Genomic DNA, 15806 nt, shown 5'->3' on the forward strand with positions numbered 1-15806 from the left:
TGATTACAAATTCAGGTGCCTGCAGGCACCGTGGAGGTGGGGACAGTGGGCAGCTAAAGCAGGCACACCTGACTAAAGGGGCAGCTGCCACGGCCATAGCATTTTGCCATGCCTCCTATTTTTCCATTGAAACAAAATTAAGTCAGAGTCTCTTTTGCAACACCACCCCTCCTCACAAAGAAACAAATGTTTATGAACTGAAAAACCTTTACAGAGCCCCAGGTTCTAGGCAGCGCAAGTTGACAACACAGGTTCCTCACAGACCCACTCATTTAAGAAGTGAGGGAGGAGAGAGAGACCCTGGGGTTTGCCTGCCAGAGAGAAGGGGTTTTCTAGGCCTTCCTCCCCCCGAAGATTGCATTTCCTGATCCTCAGCCTTATCTCCATTCTTCCTGGGAGTGGACCTTAAACAGGTCCTTGTGGGTACTTACTGTAACTGCTGTAGCGTGTTTCTCCCCAGCTAGAGAGAGAACCTGGATCAGGCCAAGACTTTGTTTTCACCTTCTCTGCCCTCTGGGAGTCTAGTGTAGGGGTGGAATTACTGTGAAGCTAATGAAACTTAAGCTTCAGCTTTAGACCCCCACCCCTCTGCAATTGCCTGTGGGCCTTCCAAGGCCGCCCTGGGAGGTAATTCACAGTCATGTGCTTTTGTAAAATTGGCCAAGAAGCGTTGTTTCATATTCATTTTCTTAAAGAGAGCCCCTAAAATTGTACATGCTCCAGGCCCCACGTAACCTGGGCCTCCCCTGTAGGTGCTGGGTTTTGTGTGTGTGCCTGGTTTATTTCACTTAGCATGCTTGTGAGGTTCATCTATGTTGTATCATGTATCAATACATTCCTCTTTATGGCTGAATAATATTCTGTTGTGTGACAGAAATATCATATTTTGTTTATCAGTTCATTAGTTGATGGACATTTGGGTTGATTACCCTTTTGGGTTATTATGAATAACATTGCTAGTGTTACCAGTGATGCTGTGGTGAAACAGCACCGGTTGTTACCAGTGAGGTTGGACCTTGGTTCTTGAGAGGCAAAGAAAGAATTCAGAGCCAGGCACTCAAATTATAAGAGAAAGTTTATTTAGAAAGTTATGGAGGTAGTACAAGTGAGCCAGCTGGGCTGTGTAAGCTCAGGAAACAAGTTACAAAGGCAAAAGAAGGGCCCTTGGAGCTCAGGAGAGAGAAAGGCAAAGGTAACTCGCCTGGTGGGGAGAAAAAGGGGAAGGCAAAGGTGTGCCCAACAGGTGCTGGTTTTTACCAGCAGTTGGCTGGCATCCTGCCTTTTGGACAGTGGGCTCTTGGCTTAGAGGCAGGAGGTGTAGGGGTCCTGGGCCAGCCCTGTTAGGATCCTAATGTTTCACCTTGGCACATCACTTCCTCCTCTCCGGTTGTCAGTTTCCACATTTGTGAAATCAGAGAGGAGGTGGGGTGGGTAGGAACACCCTGAGTCATCCCTAGAGCTGAGGACCTCTGACTTCCGATTTGCAAGGCCCCAGCCCTCTGGGTGAGATTACCCTGCTTGTGCCGATTGTACTGGGACCTTTTCCCTCCCTAGAGCATTTGCATTGCTTGTGGGTGTGGCTGGCCTGGCCACAGGGAACCCATTCAGTCTCTCCATGGTGACTCATGTTGACTGATAATACAAGTGAGCAAAACTTTTTTGAGCTCTTATTCCCAGACTTAATAGGAGAGGTGAGCTCCTGGTCCTTCCTTTCTCTGTTGGGGTGGTTTTTCTTGGAGGTCTTGGTCGTTTATTATTGTGTTGGTCAAAAAGTTTGTTTGGTATTTTCTGTATAATTAGTAGTGCTTAGTTGTCTTTAACAATTTTGTTAGATTGTATTGTGACAGCTGTCATGTCAGCGTGCATTCAAAAAAAAACTTATCAAAATTGGTGAATTGTGTATCCATTTTAATATTGAATATGGATAAAAATATGTAACATTTTCAGCATATTATCTTTATTATTTCAAAAAAGGTAAAAACAACTGAAACGCAAAAAAAGATTTGTACAGTGTATGGAGAAGGTGCTGTGACTGATCAAACATGTCAAAAGTGGTTTACAAAGTTTCATGCTGGAGATTTCTCTCTGGATGATGCTCCATGGTTGGATGGTAGTGATAAAATTGAGAATTAATTGGGAGCAATCCATGATATACCACGCAGGAGAGAGCTGACATACTCAAAATACCCAAATCAATAAGGTTATTGGTGAAAATGAAAACTGTCTTTTATGGAAAAAAACCTAAATGGACTCTTTAGCCAACCCAATACTTCCCTCGTCATAAAAAGCTTGCCCCGCTGGGGCGACTTGTGCGTAGATCTCTTATACAAAGAGAGCAGAGTCCTTTTCAAAGAGGACACCGTGGAAGTGTTACCGGACGTGTCGCTTTGGTTCCCCAGCAGCAGAGTTAGAAGATACTGCATCTGTAGAGGGCTATGGGCAAAATCCATACAGCAGAGCCGAGAAGTTTCTGGTGACTGGAGTCCTGCGATGTCTGTGGCTCTCGATGGGGGAATGTGGGCTTTGTGAAGATGGGGAGCTGGTTGAGATCATGGGAGGGAGAGAAACTGGGGGTGGTCGAAGGACGGACTTGCCTAGAATCTGGAGTTGGACATTCTGAGGCCCACTATTGGTGCTGTTTGGCTGCGGGACCTGGGATGAGCCGCTCAGCTTGCCCTTTCCCCACCTGGACGAGGGAGGGGTTCAGAGAAGTAGCTCTCTAACTTCCCTTCCAGCTGAGCCGCAACGGTTGTGTTGTACAGACCTGTGTTGTACAGACCGTAACTCCGGGGCTTGGAATGTGTGGCGGCCCTGTGGGTTGAGGCGATCGTGGAGAAAAAGCACTTGAGTTGGACTTTGCAGGAAATGGAGACTTGAGAGCTAAGTGGGGATGTCAAAGAGGAGGAGTGGCTCAGACACCTGAGGGACTTGTGTTTGATTAACATCCCCGCTGCTCCCTCCTGCTGTGTTTCTCAGTCTGGTCCTGGGAGGAGCCCTTCTGCTGCCTTTGTGTAACTGGGAGCAGCTTCCCTGGGTGGCACTGGTGAACCAAAGACACAGACCTGTCTCCCCAGCCTGGGCTGTGCTTAGAAACACAGCCCACAATTTCCCTCTGTTTTTTGAGCCTGGGTGTGTGGGGTGTTTCCTTTTGTCCTGACCATACTTAGGACTTGGGAGGAGGGCTGTTGATAAGACCTTTGGTGTCTGTAAGGACTGCAGCCTGAGTCCCGTCGTAGTCTGGGCCTGGGTTTCAGCCAGATAGTGGCACCCTGTCTGGGTTCACCTTTTCCTCTGCCTGTTTTCCACTCTTTTGAAATCCTGGATTGGGGTTAGCATTTGATTGAGTGATGGCTATTCCAGAAGCCCCCGAAGTGTGGGCAGGTGTCAAAAGGGGATCTCCCCAGGAACAGGAATGAGCCAGGTTTGCCAGAGAGCTGTGCTATGGAGGGGTAGGTGGAGAAACCTCATGTATGAATCTTTGTGCATGTGAAAGTGGTCCTTCCTGCCCCGCTTCCTCCCCTTCGCAGTTTCAATGACCTGGTCTGGAAAGGCAGCTGAGAGGAGAGCAAATGGTGTCTGTCAGGGTGAAGAGCCCGGAGGGAAAGTATAGCCATCCCTCGGTATTCGCAGGGGATTGGACACCAAAATCCAAGGATGCTCAAGTCACTTATATAAAATGGATTAGTATTTGCATATAACCTATGCATATCCTTCCATATACTTTATTTATTTTTAAATTTCAAATTTGATGTTTAGTTTTTTATAAATCTTTATATTTCTTTCATTATCATTTAGTCCCCTTGTATACTTTAAATTATCTCTAGATTACTTATAATACCTAATACAGTGTAAATGCTATGTAAATAGTTTTTCTATGGTATTATTTAGGGATCAACTTTCAGGGATTTTTTTTTCAAATATTTTTGGTCGATGGTTGGTTGAATCAGTGGATATGGAATCCGCGGGTACGAAGGGCTGAAGGTACTGACAACAGGCTCCTGGATGCCCGCAGAGCTGGAGCTTTGTGCAGGCCTAGGCCCTGCTTCCTCCAGTCCCTCTTCCCAGGCTGGTTTCTTCTCCTGGGGGCCTTTTCAAAGGTATCGCCCCTTTCCCCACAGTCAGCTTCTTCTGCTTCCTGCCCTTCCCTATTCCTGCAGCGTGGACCAGGCCCTGGGCACCCAGCGGGTGCAAAAGGAATTCCTTGGGGGTATTGGAAAATAAAACACAGCCTTTCACAGGATCTGCTGCCACAGGGCTGGGCCTGGTGTGGGGGAAGGAACCTGCAGATTCCGCTCCACTCCTCCCTTCCTCTGTCTTTCATACTGTCCTTACCGTCCTGACACTCCCACCCCTCCTGTTACTCCCCCACCCAATCCCCACCCTGCTTCCACATTCCCTAAGTATTACCAAATGGCCCAGGGTCCTCTGAGACCCTCTAATCCTGTGGGCTGTTTTTTATTGGGGAAACTGATATAATGAGAGGTTAAGTGATATGAAAACATTTGATATTAAACTGTTACCATCTGCGTTTTATAGATGTGAAACACAGAGGCCCAGAAAGATTAAGTATAAACTCACACACCTAGTAGAGAGCAGAACTGTAATTTGAACCTGGGCCAACTGACTCCAGAGTTCATTTCTTACCATCACCCTGTACTGCTTCTAATGAAGTACCTGGGATACGGGGAGACCTGACATCCTGATCCCTAATCCATTGCTCTTCCATCACTCGGTGTTTTTAACATTTCGGTCTTTGAAATACTAATTTTTGGGGGAAGGTGGGCTCTGCGTGGAAGTAGAGCATGGCTGAAAGCCATGGGCTTTGGAGCCTGACTGCCTGGGTTTGAATTCTGGCTCATTTACCAGCTGTAGCCTTATGCAAGTTCTGTAATCTTTCCGTTTCCTTATCTGTACTATGGGGATCATAATCTTAGTATTTGTTTTATAGAGTTGTTGTGAAGTAACATTCCATGTAAAGCACCTAACACAGTGCCTAGTGTATCCTAAGCATTCAATCAATGTTAACTATTACTGCCTAATAAGTTTGGGAAGTTTGGGGTTAGAGTTAAGCAAGCTCCTTTGTTATGGGCCTTGTCAGCCTTTGTTATGCTGTTATGAATTGGTACTTTCCCGGAAGGGGATGAAGTAGGCAGTGTTTTCCAAAGATTTTGGACAACTTATCTCTTTTTTTAACTGGGTAAATTCTCAACTTGCAAGATGTTCAGCTGGTGTCAGAGAACACGGGTCAGGAAGCACTGAGTTGCGCACACCGTGCAGCCCATTCATGCTTGCCAACACTGAGCTGGGGCTGGGGCCCAGGTTAGACCTCAGACAGGCTTTCCATGACTGCTCGTGGCAGAGCTTGGGCTACGCCTGGCCTCCTCCTTCCCTTTCCATAGGTATGGGGAGAGGGAAGTGATGTGAGCTGAGGCTTCTGAGGGTTTCTGGAATGTCCAGACCATGAGGAAAGGCTTTGGCTGACTCCAGTTCAAAGCACAGTTACTGCACTGTCTTCCCACTGCCTTCGGAGGAGGGGTTTTTAAGTAGGTCGCCCTCTGCAGGACCAGCTGGGACCACCAAACAAGCCAGTGTAGCTCAGGTTGAAATGAAATGGCCACAGGTTTTCTTTTCTAGCACTGTGAGGGGGAGGAAGGTAGCTCTGCTCTCTGCGGGCTGAGTTCTAACATGTGTTTGTGACTTGAATAAGCCATGTCCCTGGCATATTTTAGCTACGAAACTGAGGCGGCTGGAAACTAGATAATCTTCAAGATCCCTTCTAGTGTGGACATTTTGGGAGTCTGTAAATCTAGGATTGAACTGAAAACCTAAAGAGGTGTGTCCCCTTCAGGCGCCCTAAAATCAATGGGAGGAAGAGCCCTGAAAAGTGAAGTCCCCTGTCACACCCATGGGATAGTGAGGTCTGTGCAGGCGAGGCCTGGCTCCAGGTCACCCTGCTTGAGATCCTTTTCCATGCGAAAGTCTTGGAACTGAACTATCTTAAATAGACGTTTCTGTCTTGCTTTGGGTCCCATTCACAGACTGCTCTGGGCTGTTGCCTCCTACTGTCCAGCGCAGTGACCTGGGGAGGAATGTCCCATGCTCTGGGGTGGTGTATGGAGGCCGGGAGCTGCTCAGACGAGCATAAGGCTGGCTAACCTTTCACCTCCCCTCTAGCACCAGGAGGTATGCAGGCAGGAGGTATTACCTAGGGATAGGAATGCGGGTGACTAATTACACTGAGTCTAATTACAGCTTTGTACTGGAGGGAGGAGAGTTTTCAGATAAGCAAATAAATACCTGTTTTTAAAAAATTATATATGTATATGAATATATATAAACTAATATACACAAACATTTATGCACTTATATTTATATGTGTGTGGCTTTAAAAAATAGAGAGAGGGGAAGGAAGGGAGAAAGAGAGGGAAGGAAACATTGATTCGAGAGAGAAACATCGATCTGTTGCCTCTCGAATGCACCCCAACCAGGGACCGAACCCACAGCCTAGGCATGTGCCCTGACCCCGTGACTCTTCACTCTGCAGGACAATGCTCAACCAACTAACCTGAGCCACACCAGTCAGGAGTGATGTTATGTGTAGTTTTGTTTTGTTTTGTTTTGGTCTTCAATTCTATTTTAGACACTGTTCAGTGGTGACCTTGGGTAGGGGGGTTAGAGAGGAGAGTGACTTTTGCTTTTCACTTTGTGTCTTTCTGTTCTGTTTGAATTTCCCTGCATTGTGCTTATATCCCATTCATTTTTAAATTTTCACTTGTAATTTATTTATAGAGCAGTTTTGGATTCACAGCAAAATTGAGTGAAAAGTACAGATTTCCCATATGCTCCCACCCCCAAACATGTACAGCCTTCCACCCCTCCTTTTTCCTCCCACGTCCCTGAAAGTCAGGCAGGACACCAGAAGGTGTTTGAGGTGCAGAGTCCCACCCGTATCTCCATCTTGAGTTGTTGGGTAGGAGGAGTGAGGCCCTTGTTCTGGGTGATTCTCCTTTTTTTAGATTCCTGTATTTGAGGACTGTGTCTAGTGCCCTTATGGAGCCCTTGAAATTTAATGGTATATTTGTGTACGTATACACAGCTATAGGGGACAGGTCCTTTTACGATACCTGAAAAGCCCCCTGTGTACCCTAGCTCTCTGGGACTCCGTTCTGATGGGATCCTGGGCCACCCAGGCTCTGGTGCTTTTCCTCAGAGGCAATTGCTGAGAGTAAAAGCTAGAACGTGTCTTAAGTACCTTAAACAAAGAATGTTTTCTAGAGTGGAGCACAGAATCACTGGGGGTGGGGGTGCTTGTTTAAGTTTCAGATTCTGGAGTCCATCCAGATTGAAAGGCCCAGAATGACTGGGCCTAGCCTGCTGCATTTTTAGTGAGCTCTGCAGGGGAGTCTCATGCATGATGAGGCAGTGCTGCCCAAAGTGTGCTCCACAGTCAAGCAGCATTTGGGGCCCTCTCGCAGACCTCCTGATTCAGACACGGTGGGGGAGGGACCCAGCAATCTGGTGTTAACAAGCTCAGCGGGTGATTGTTCTGCAGACTGAGGTTTGAGAAGCACAAGTTTGCCCAGAGAAGGCCACAGCTGGCTGAAATCGGGTGTACAGCTGCAGGTGGAAGGGTCCAGTGAAAAAGGAAGGGTGGTGTTTGTGCTGCAGCAGCCCCAGGAGAGGCAGGGCCAGAGGCCCGAAGTTCCCTGGAGGCTGCTTTCTAAGAATTGGAGCAGTCCTGAAAGGCTAGCTGCCTGCCCTGAGTACCACTAGAGCTGGATGTGCCCTGTTAGAATTGTGTCAGCAATGTGAAGCATTCCCCCTCAGGCACCTGAGAGGGACAGAAATAAAAGGAGAGATGCACAGAGGGTGTAATACTTGAGGATGCCAAAGAGAACGCACATCTGCTGGAACACATGGCACTGTGTTGCCTTTGTGGTGGGCAGTGAGGTTGGGTAGGCTTTGGGAGGAGAGGGGGAGGGCATCCCCCCTGCCTGCTCCCACCCTCCCAGGCCCTGCTGAGCTCCCTTCTGAGCCTGGGACATGCAGCCCCGGGGTCCCAGAATGACTTTGCTAATGACAGCAGGCCCTGGTGGTGGCTTCTTTTGAGAAGGGGAGACCAGAGTTACACAAAGACTGAAGGATGAGCAGATTTCTTAATTTTTAGAAACATGGGGAAGATTGTGAAAGTAGAATTAGAACCACATGAGGTTCCCTGCAGCCTCGGAGGACAGGCCCTAGTCGGGAAGGGAAGAGGCCGGCAGTGGGAGCCAGGATGGTGCACCCCAAGGTTGCCCCAGCCTCTCCAGCTGGCCTGCTTTTCTCCTGGGGGTTAAATTGGGGTTTCTAGCTGTGGGAGATGTGTTAGAACCCTCTTTTGATGGAAGTCCTCCTTGCACTGTTGTGAGTGCCATGGGGAAATGTGTGCTGTTTTGTGGTTTAGTTAGGTGGCCAGTTAGGCTGTACCCACTGTTGTCTAGCTGGGGACTGGTCAGCTGTGACAGTTCAGGAGTGTCTGTCCTTAGCCCTTCCTGTATTGGTGGGTGTGAAGTAAAGCTGAGAGCACCCTGAGATGTTTGCTGTTGGTCCAAATCCCAGGAGATCTCAGCAGGCTGGAGCTCCAGGCAGAAGATAAGGGAGGAATTGAACAGGAATCTGCCTCAGGTCTCCATTATCCAGAATACCCAAAGTGTTACCAGTACGGGAAGGTGGGAAGGAAGAGGGGTGGCCCTGCCCTGCACTCTCCAATCCACAACTGGGATCTCTGGTCCTGAAGAAACTTGGAGAAAAAGAAGGGAGTGGATTATAGACCTGAAATTATTGCAGGCAGGAAATGGGAAAAATGACTGTTCTTTCAGGAGGGAAGACTGGAGGTCTCTTGTGGAGAGAGGGAGACTCAGAGATGAAGGACTGCTCGTTGGAGTGGGATTAGGCCCAACCTGTGGGGCATGCTAGGGCCACCTTCATTGCCAGGGGACAGAGTCTCTGACTCTTGCTGGGAACCCTGAAGCCCTGGTAGGAATGAACACAGTCACCCTGGGAGCAGGCTGAGGCTGACCTGTGGTCCTGCCCCAGGCTGGGAACACCCAGGTGGAGAACACCAGTGGTCCAGTCCTGAGTCCCATGGTATATTTATGTAGTAATGCTAACCCCAGGCTCGGTGGGGGGCTGTCTGGGACTGAATGGGCCCTGTGTGTGTTATACAAAACTTGCAAGAACAGCCCCGGCCTTCAGTGAGCTCAGAAATCCCCACCTGAATTGGGCCTTTTAAAAGTTTTTTTTTTTTAATAGGCAATACTTACATGGCAAAAAATGCAAATATAAACAGTAAGCTTTGTTTCCATCCCTAGTTTTTATGGCCGAAGGCAGCGAGTGTTACCCAGTTTCTTGTTTATTGTTCCAGGGATGGTCTCCGTGCATGTGTACATATACACACACACTAAGTTTGTATGTTTTCTTTTTAAAAAATGCTAGCTTAGTATTATACCTTGATGAATAATGAAGATCATTTCATATCCCCTTATATAGAGCTGGCTATTCTAAAAATAGCTACAGAGTACCTATTGTACGGCTCCATTGTGGTTTGTTTAGGCTCATATTTAGGGGTTTGTTTTAACAAACAATGCTGCCGCCAAATCCACGTGTGGACCATTTCACACAGGTGGAAGTGTATCTGCAAAGTAGATTTCCAGAAGTTGAGTTCCTGGGTCAGAGTGTGTCATTTTTAATTTTGACATCTCTATATTTTTAATTGGTGATTTTCGGCATATTAGTGAGTGTGAACCTCTTTAATCTTTAGTTCTTTCTCTGTAATCACCTGTTTACATCATTTAAGTTTTTCTAGTGGTTATTGGTCTTTTTCTTATGGTAAAGCAGTTTTTGTAAATTTGTCATTTTTCTTATCTTTTTGTTGTTTTCCTTATATTTTTTCTTATCATGCAGGCCTTTAATTTTATGTCTTTGGAGTTTGGGGTCACTTCTTACATTTACATCTCTGTTCTGGCTAAAATTTATTTTGGAGTATGGAACAGGGTAGTATCCCACTTTTTTTTTTCTCCCCGCCACCTGTCTGTGGCTGGCCTTTTGCCCTCATTGCTTTGGGAGAAGATGGGAAGCAGACAGGGTCTTTGGTGCCCAAAGTTTCTGTGTAGTGGTGGTCTCCAGAGAGAAGCATGTTGGGAGCACAGCCACAGTGTTACAGAGCAGGGCAGGGGGTGGTTCACGATAAATTATTACAGAAAGGATTCCCCCTTTCTGTCTCTGGAGGTTCCTTCCCCCACGCCCACCTGCTAGGTTCGAAATGCCCGCCGCCAGAGGAAAGACGTCTCTCAATGCCAGAGACTGGTGAAAAGGAAAGGAATTGTTTATTTAAAAGTTACACAAACTTAGAGTAATGGCTTAATGACTTCAATAAGATACTAAAGTCCTCTAGAATACCCACAGATGCACAGTCCTTCCCTCTCCCTGTGCCCAGTCCGAGGTTCCGTGTCTCAGGAAAAGAAGTAGAAGTCCGCGATTCAGGCTCCCGGCACCATCAGCTGTGTGGCTGCTGCAATCTCCAGTTAATCCAAAACCATGAGGCACCTTCTCATGGCCCACCAGCAAGAGTCCTCTCTCCCCTTTCTTCCTGGCAAAGTCTCTCCTGCTGCCTAAGCCGCGTGACAAAAAGAAGCACTCCAAAACCTCGTGGTCCTCTCTACTCTCCTTCAGAACCGTGTGGTCCATTTCCCCTCAGAACCTCATGGTTCTCCTATTCACTCCAGAACCGTGTGGCCCCCTATTTACTTCAGAGCCGCATGGTCTACTCCCTATTTACTTCGGAGCCGCGTGGTCTACTCTCTCTATGGCTGCTGGGCCTAGGTTTAAATCCCAGCGCCCATCTTCCTTTGCAACCCCATTTCCGACTCCTCCTACAGTCAGCTACACCTGCCAGCATCCCCGTATTCTTCCAGCTTTACTGGGCTGCTATAGTAAGTCTGGGCAGGTGTGGCCCCATGGCATGGAGCCAATCATCTCCAAGCTCTCACGCAGGCCCTGTAACCAGGGGGAGTTGCTTCCCAGTCCCATCTTGGGTGGGAGTCACTCCCATCCCCCTGGCTCAAAGCATGGCCACAGCTATTTAACATCCATGAAACCAGTTAAAGGTTATAGATATGTTAAATGACCATGCCAGGGGTTAGCTGCAAAGCTCTTGCTACCCAAAACAGTTCTGAATGGCCCTGTTCCATGTGTCCCATCCCCCATGGCTCAGGCCTGTGGGGGTGAGGACATCCTACAAACATTTTTCTAATATTTCCTGGACACCTTGAGCCTGGACCCCATTACAAATCCCTTCCTGGGGCCCTCCTCTTGGCTGCACCCTGCTTCAACAGCTCATCCTGTTCTCTTGCACAGGAGTTCCTCCTTCTCCCATCAGAAGGTTCCTGGCTCATCCATCATTCAGATACTCAGGGTATGTCTACACCAGCAAGATCTGAGGGTTCTGGCAGAAGGGTCAGGCCCAGGGCAGGACCTGGAGGGCCTTGTGCTGATCGCTCAGTGAATCAGTCTCAGGGTAGCCCCACTGCCGTCTTGACCGTCGTGCCGCAATATGCAAGGTCTTTGGTCCACGCTGCGGGTAGCCAGTTCTAGCTCTCTCCACGGTCACTTGGCCACCATCTGACCTTCCATTGCTTTGCCTACAGTAACCTCTGGGCCCACTGACCAAAACAAATGACCTCATCCTAGGGCTCAGAACCAGGCCCGCCCTTCAGGGACCTGTGATACCTCAAGGAAGGCCTGCAGCTTCCTTGAGAACTGCATGCCCAGGTCTCCAACATAGCTAAGAAGAGCAACTAGAATCTTGTAGGTCAATAGCAGCCTCTAGCACAGTATTTCTCAAAGTGGGGCCCTGGACCAACAGGCAGCATGATCTGGGAATTTGTGAGACATGCAAATTTTGGTCCCAGTAACTGATACTTCTCCTGTATGTAGGCAGAGCCCTCTGCTGTGTTTAACAAGCCCCGCCCCCCACAGTTCTAGTTCACTGCAGTTTGAGAGCCAGTGGTCCGTGCTGGCTTGGGGCCCAGTGTACAAAGAGCAGCTCTTTTGGGACTAGCAGGTGTGATTGTCAAGGGGGCCTATAGGTTTCAGCAAGAGTAGGCAGGTTGTATTGACAGTCTGAGTGGCTGATGTCACAGCAGATCTGTGTCTCTCCTGGGCAGTTTAATTAGCATGGGACATGACAGAGGGTTCTATATACAAAGGGACTGTTGAGAGCAAGTATCTCATCTAGCACCAGCCTGCAAGGGCCCCTGCTCCCAGGCCTAAGCGTTGCTGCTGATCTGCAAGTCACTTGCCCTTCCCGAGCTCCAGCTGCCCCATCTCAGAAACAGGACAGTGCTGGCTCACTTGCCTGAGTTCAGATCTTGGATCAGATGAGCCCTCCCAAAGTCCCTTCTTGTTTCTGGCAGCAATGATTCCATCTCTGGTTCCCTTGCAGGATGAACCAGGGGCTGGAGAATGAAAGCGTAGCCTGGGGCTGGTCCAATCTCTGGCCACTGTGAGAGCAATGGGGTCTGCAGGTTGGGCACAGGAAGATGGGCTCTGGTCTCCTGTTGGATGATGGCGATGAGGACACTGGAGACAAAGACAAACAGACCTGGACCCCTGAGAAGGAGGCAGTGTGCTGTCCTGAGGCGGGAGAGCATGTGCACACACACAGCCTCCCTTGTCAGGAGAGTTGGGAGTGAGCTGAGGGTGAAAGGGGTTTTCAGAGAAACCCTCTGCTTCTGGGTGGCAAATGCTGTCGTGGTGGGTGTAGACCTGAGCCTGGCCCTGAAGACCTGTGGCCCCGGCTGCTATTTGTAGCTAGAGGCCCTGGAAGGTAGAGGGTAAAGTGTTTGCCACAGTCCAGCCTGATGCCATTTCTCCTGCTGGGGCCTGGCCTGTGGGTGTTGCTGTTCTCCCAAGAAGCTGCTGATAAGGCTGGTAGGAGCTCCCGCCAGACCCTGAGTGGCTTTTTTCTTCCTTTCAGATCTGACCATGAGCTATCCAGGTTACCCACCGCCTGCAGGTGGCTACCCCCCAGTTGCACCAGGTAAGAGGGTTGGGGAGGGGAGATTCCTTTCCAGTTTCCTCATTCCCATTGTCCCCCACAGTGTAGCCAGGGGGCAGTGGGGCAGGCGGCTTGAGGTGGTTGGAGGGGAGCATGGATCTTGAGGCCAGGAGAGCCTGGGTTTGAAGCTTCCCCTGGAAGGTCAGGACCAGGTCTCTTAACTTATTAGCTGATAGCAGTGGGCAGATGCCCTGTCTTCTCTGGCTCAGTTTTCTCCTTTGCAAATGGCTTCATGGATCTCTTCCTCGCTGGGCTGTCCCAGATACTAACAAGGTAGCCAGGTAAAGCTTCTGGCATAGATGTCCTTGAAGCACTGTTAGGTGACTTGTCACTTCTCCTACCCTGTGCTCAGAGTGCATGGTTTTGCAGTGACAGGGGGACCTGCACAAGGGAGGAAGTGGAAGCGGTCTCTGTCAGTCGGGTGTTCCTCCTACAGCTGCCAAAAGCTGTGGGCTGATAGCCATAAGGATGCACCAGCGGGTGAAGGGCTCGGAACCTGGCCCCAGCCACAATGGTGCTCTTCACACCTGGGTTCCTGAAATGAGATTTGACCCCCACAGGAGAGGAAACATGAGTGCTCCTGGGTCAAGGGGGAGAGAAGGGACCATTCCAGGCTGGTCATATAGAGCTGCATTGCCCCTCACCCCATGAGACCCTTGGCACGTTTGCCAAGGGCTCCACAGGCAATTTGGACCCCACCCTCCCAGTCAACTGGTGAAGAACAGGCCCAGAGCTAGGAGGCAGCTCAGCTACTGGCTTATCAGGGGTTGATCCAGGCCATTTTGCTTTGAACAAGCCCTTGTCCAGATTTGCCAGTGCTGGCCTGAGCCCCCTTTCCCTAGTAGGAATCCTATTCCTGTTCTACCACTGCCACCTCTGTCAGCGCCTGAGCAGCAAGAGAGAGCAGGGAGGTGATTCTGGGAAGGGTCTCTCCTGAGGTCCCAGATCCCTGCAGCTGGAAAGCCAAACTCAAGGCTTCAGGACCCTTTTGCTGTGGAGCACAGAAATGCATCTAACAGGACAGCAGCCCGCATGATGAGGCTAGGTGCCAGGCTCTTTTCACAATGACAGCTGTAACACAGCAGCTCATTGGGCACCCAGCTAGGCCCAGCACGGGCATTAACTCTCAGTCCTCAGCACAGCAGTTTGAAGCAAACACTAATTATTATGCCCACTTGTCACCAGTGAAAACTGCACCACAGTGGTGAGGGCCTTGCCCCAGGGCACATACCCTGGTTCTGCTGGTTTCGGAGCTGGGGCTTTTCACTGATGTTCTCTCACTGTCCTTCCAAGGACGGTGTCTGTGTTTTCTGTGATTCAGGCCCATCTCCCTCCTTCATTCCAACCTGCTTCTCTCCACCCCTGACAGACTTGTGAACAGCCACAGCTATAGGACTCCCAGACCCCCACCATGCTTTTGCATGTCCCTGGATTCTCCATGCTCCCTGAGCTCACTGCTGTCATGGGCTTGGTAGTGTCCTAAAATGACCTGTCCTTGTGTCTGCACTGCTGCTCGACGATGGTGAGCTCGGGGGCAGGTCTGCCTTTGACCCTCCTACATACTCAGTACCCCTCAGAGGGGCTTGGGAATATCTGCTGAACCACCCCCTTCCTCCTGGAAGGAGAAGTCTCTTTCTTTTCCTCTGGCAGTGAGATTGGGTTAGACTTTGTTGCATGGGTGTTTTCTGTGCGGTCTGTAGTGCTGTTGCCCAGACCCTGCTTGGCATGCCTCTGGGACACCTGGGAGCTTGCTGTCTCTGCCTTTCCCTGTTTGGGGCTGACCAGGGGTTAACAGGCTTGGTGTTGCTTTCAGGTGGCGGTGCCTGGGGAGGTGCTGGCTACCCCCCACCTAACATGCCCCCTATTGGGCTGGATAATGTGGCCAACTACGCAGGACAATTCAACCAGGACTACTTCTCAGGAATGGTGAGTTCCGCCTGCCTGCTGGGCTGCCCCTGGACCCACTCCTGCATGGCCAGGGGTGCATTGGTTGCTGGCTTCCCTGGAGTCAGATGTGTCTGTGTGTGTTACCTATGAGTGCTGAGTGTATTGACGGGCATCTTAGAACATCTGGGTTTTTATCAGGGCTCTCTCCTGCTCACAGTCCCTCTCTGCATCCCCATTTATCCAACTGTAAAATCGGGAAGAGGATTGTATTGGGCACACAGTCTGTTAGGTCCTTTTCGACTCTGGGGGATTGGGTAGGGTGGTGTCTTTGTGGAATGTGTATTGAGTGCCTTCTGTATGAGCTCAGAATAGGGTCTACAGGGAGGTGAGGGTGGGTACATGTATGTGTGTGCATGTACTGTGTACAAGTGTCCACCTGCATGTCCATGTGTGTGTATGTGTACGTACCTGTGGACGACTATTCTGGTTGGGCCTGGGAGTGGGTGCCTGGTAGCATGGACAGATGTGCTACTTTTAGTTGTTGATTTGCTTTTAAAATAGTAAATTCTGTAATCTGAAAACAAATCTATGTTCAATGTAAACAGTGCAACCAATAGGCGGTCTAATTTGTGCCAGGCCCATTCTGGGTACTGGGGATATGTGTATAAAAAAGCCCACAGGCTCAGCCCTGGGGCACTTAATACTCACTGAGAAGAGATAGGAAATCGCCATAAGTAAACCATGTGGTATGAGAGCAAGTATGGGGGCTTTGGGTACAAGAGCAGGTTAGGGAGTCAGTAGTGCAGGTGGAATGCAGGTAGGA

General features: G+C 49.5%; 1 protein-coding gene across 4 annotated transcripts in view; it reads left to right on the forward strand.

The window, feature by feature from the left end:
* ANXA11 (annexin A11) overlaps positions 1 to 15806 on the forward strand; it is a 45445-nt gene that overhangs the window by 10633 nt on the left and 19006 nt on the right. For 3 of the 4 annotated variants that reach the window (XM_024561154.4, XM_053923424.1, XM_053923425.2), the window contains exons 2-3: positions 13016 to 13078; positions 14910 to 15022. In XM_024561154.4, coding sequence (XP_024416922.2) covers positions 13024 to 13078; positions 14910 to 15022 — 168 coding nt within the window. In that variant the 5' untranslated portion in view covers positions 13016 to 13023. Of the gene's footprint in view, positions 1 to 13015; positions 13079 to 14465; positions 14619 to 14909; positions 15023 to 15806 lie in introns of all 4 variants that reach the window. The other variant, XM_024561153.4, reaches the window with a different exon arrangement.

Source organism: Desmodus rotundus, chromosome 4, assembly GCF_022682495.2.
Source record: "Desmodus rotundus isolate HL8 chromosome 4, HLdesRot8A.1, whole genome shotgun sequence".
NCBI classification, from domain to species: domain Eukaryota; kingdom Metazoa; phylum Chordata; class Mammalia; order Chiroptera; family Phyllostomidae; genus Desmodus; species Desmodus rotundus.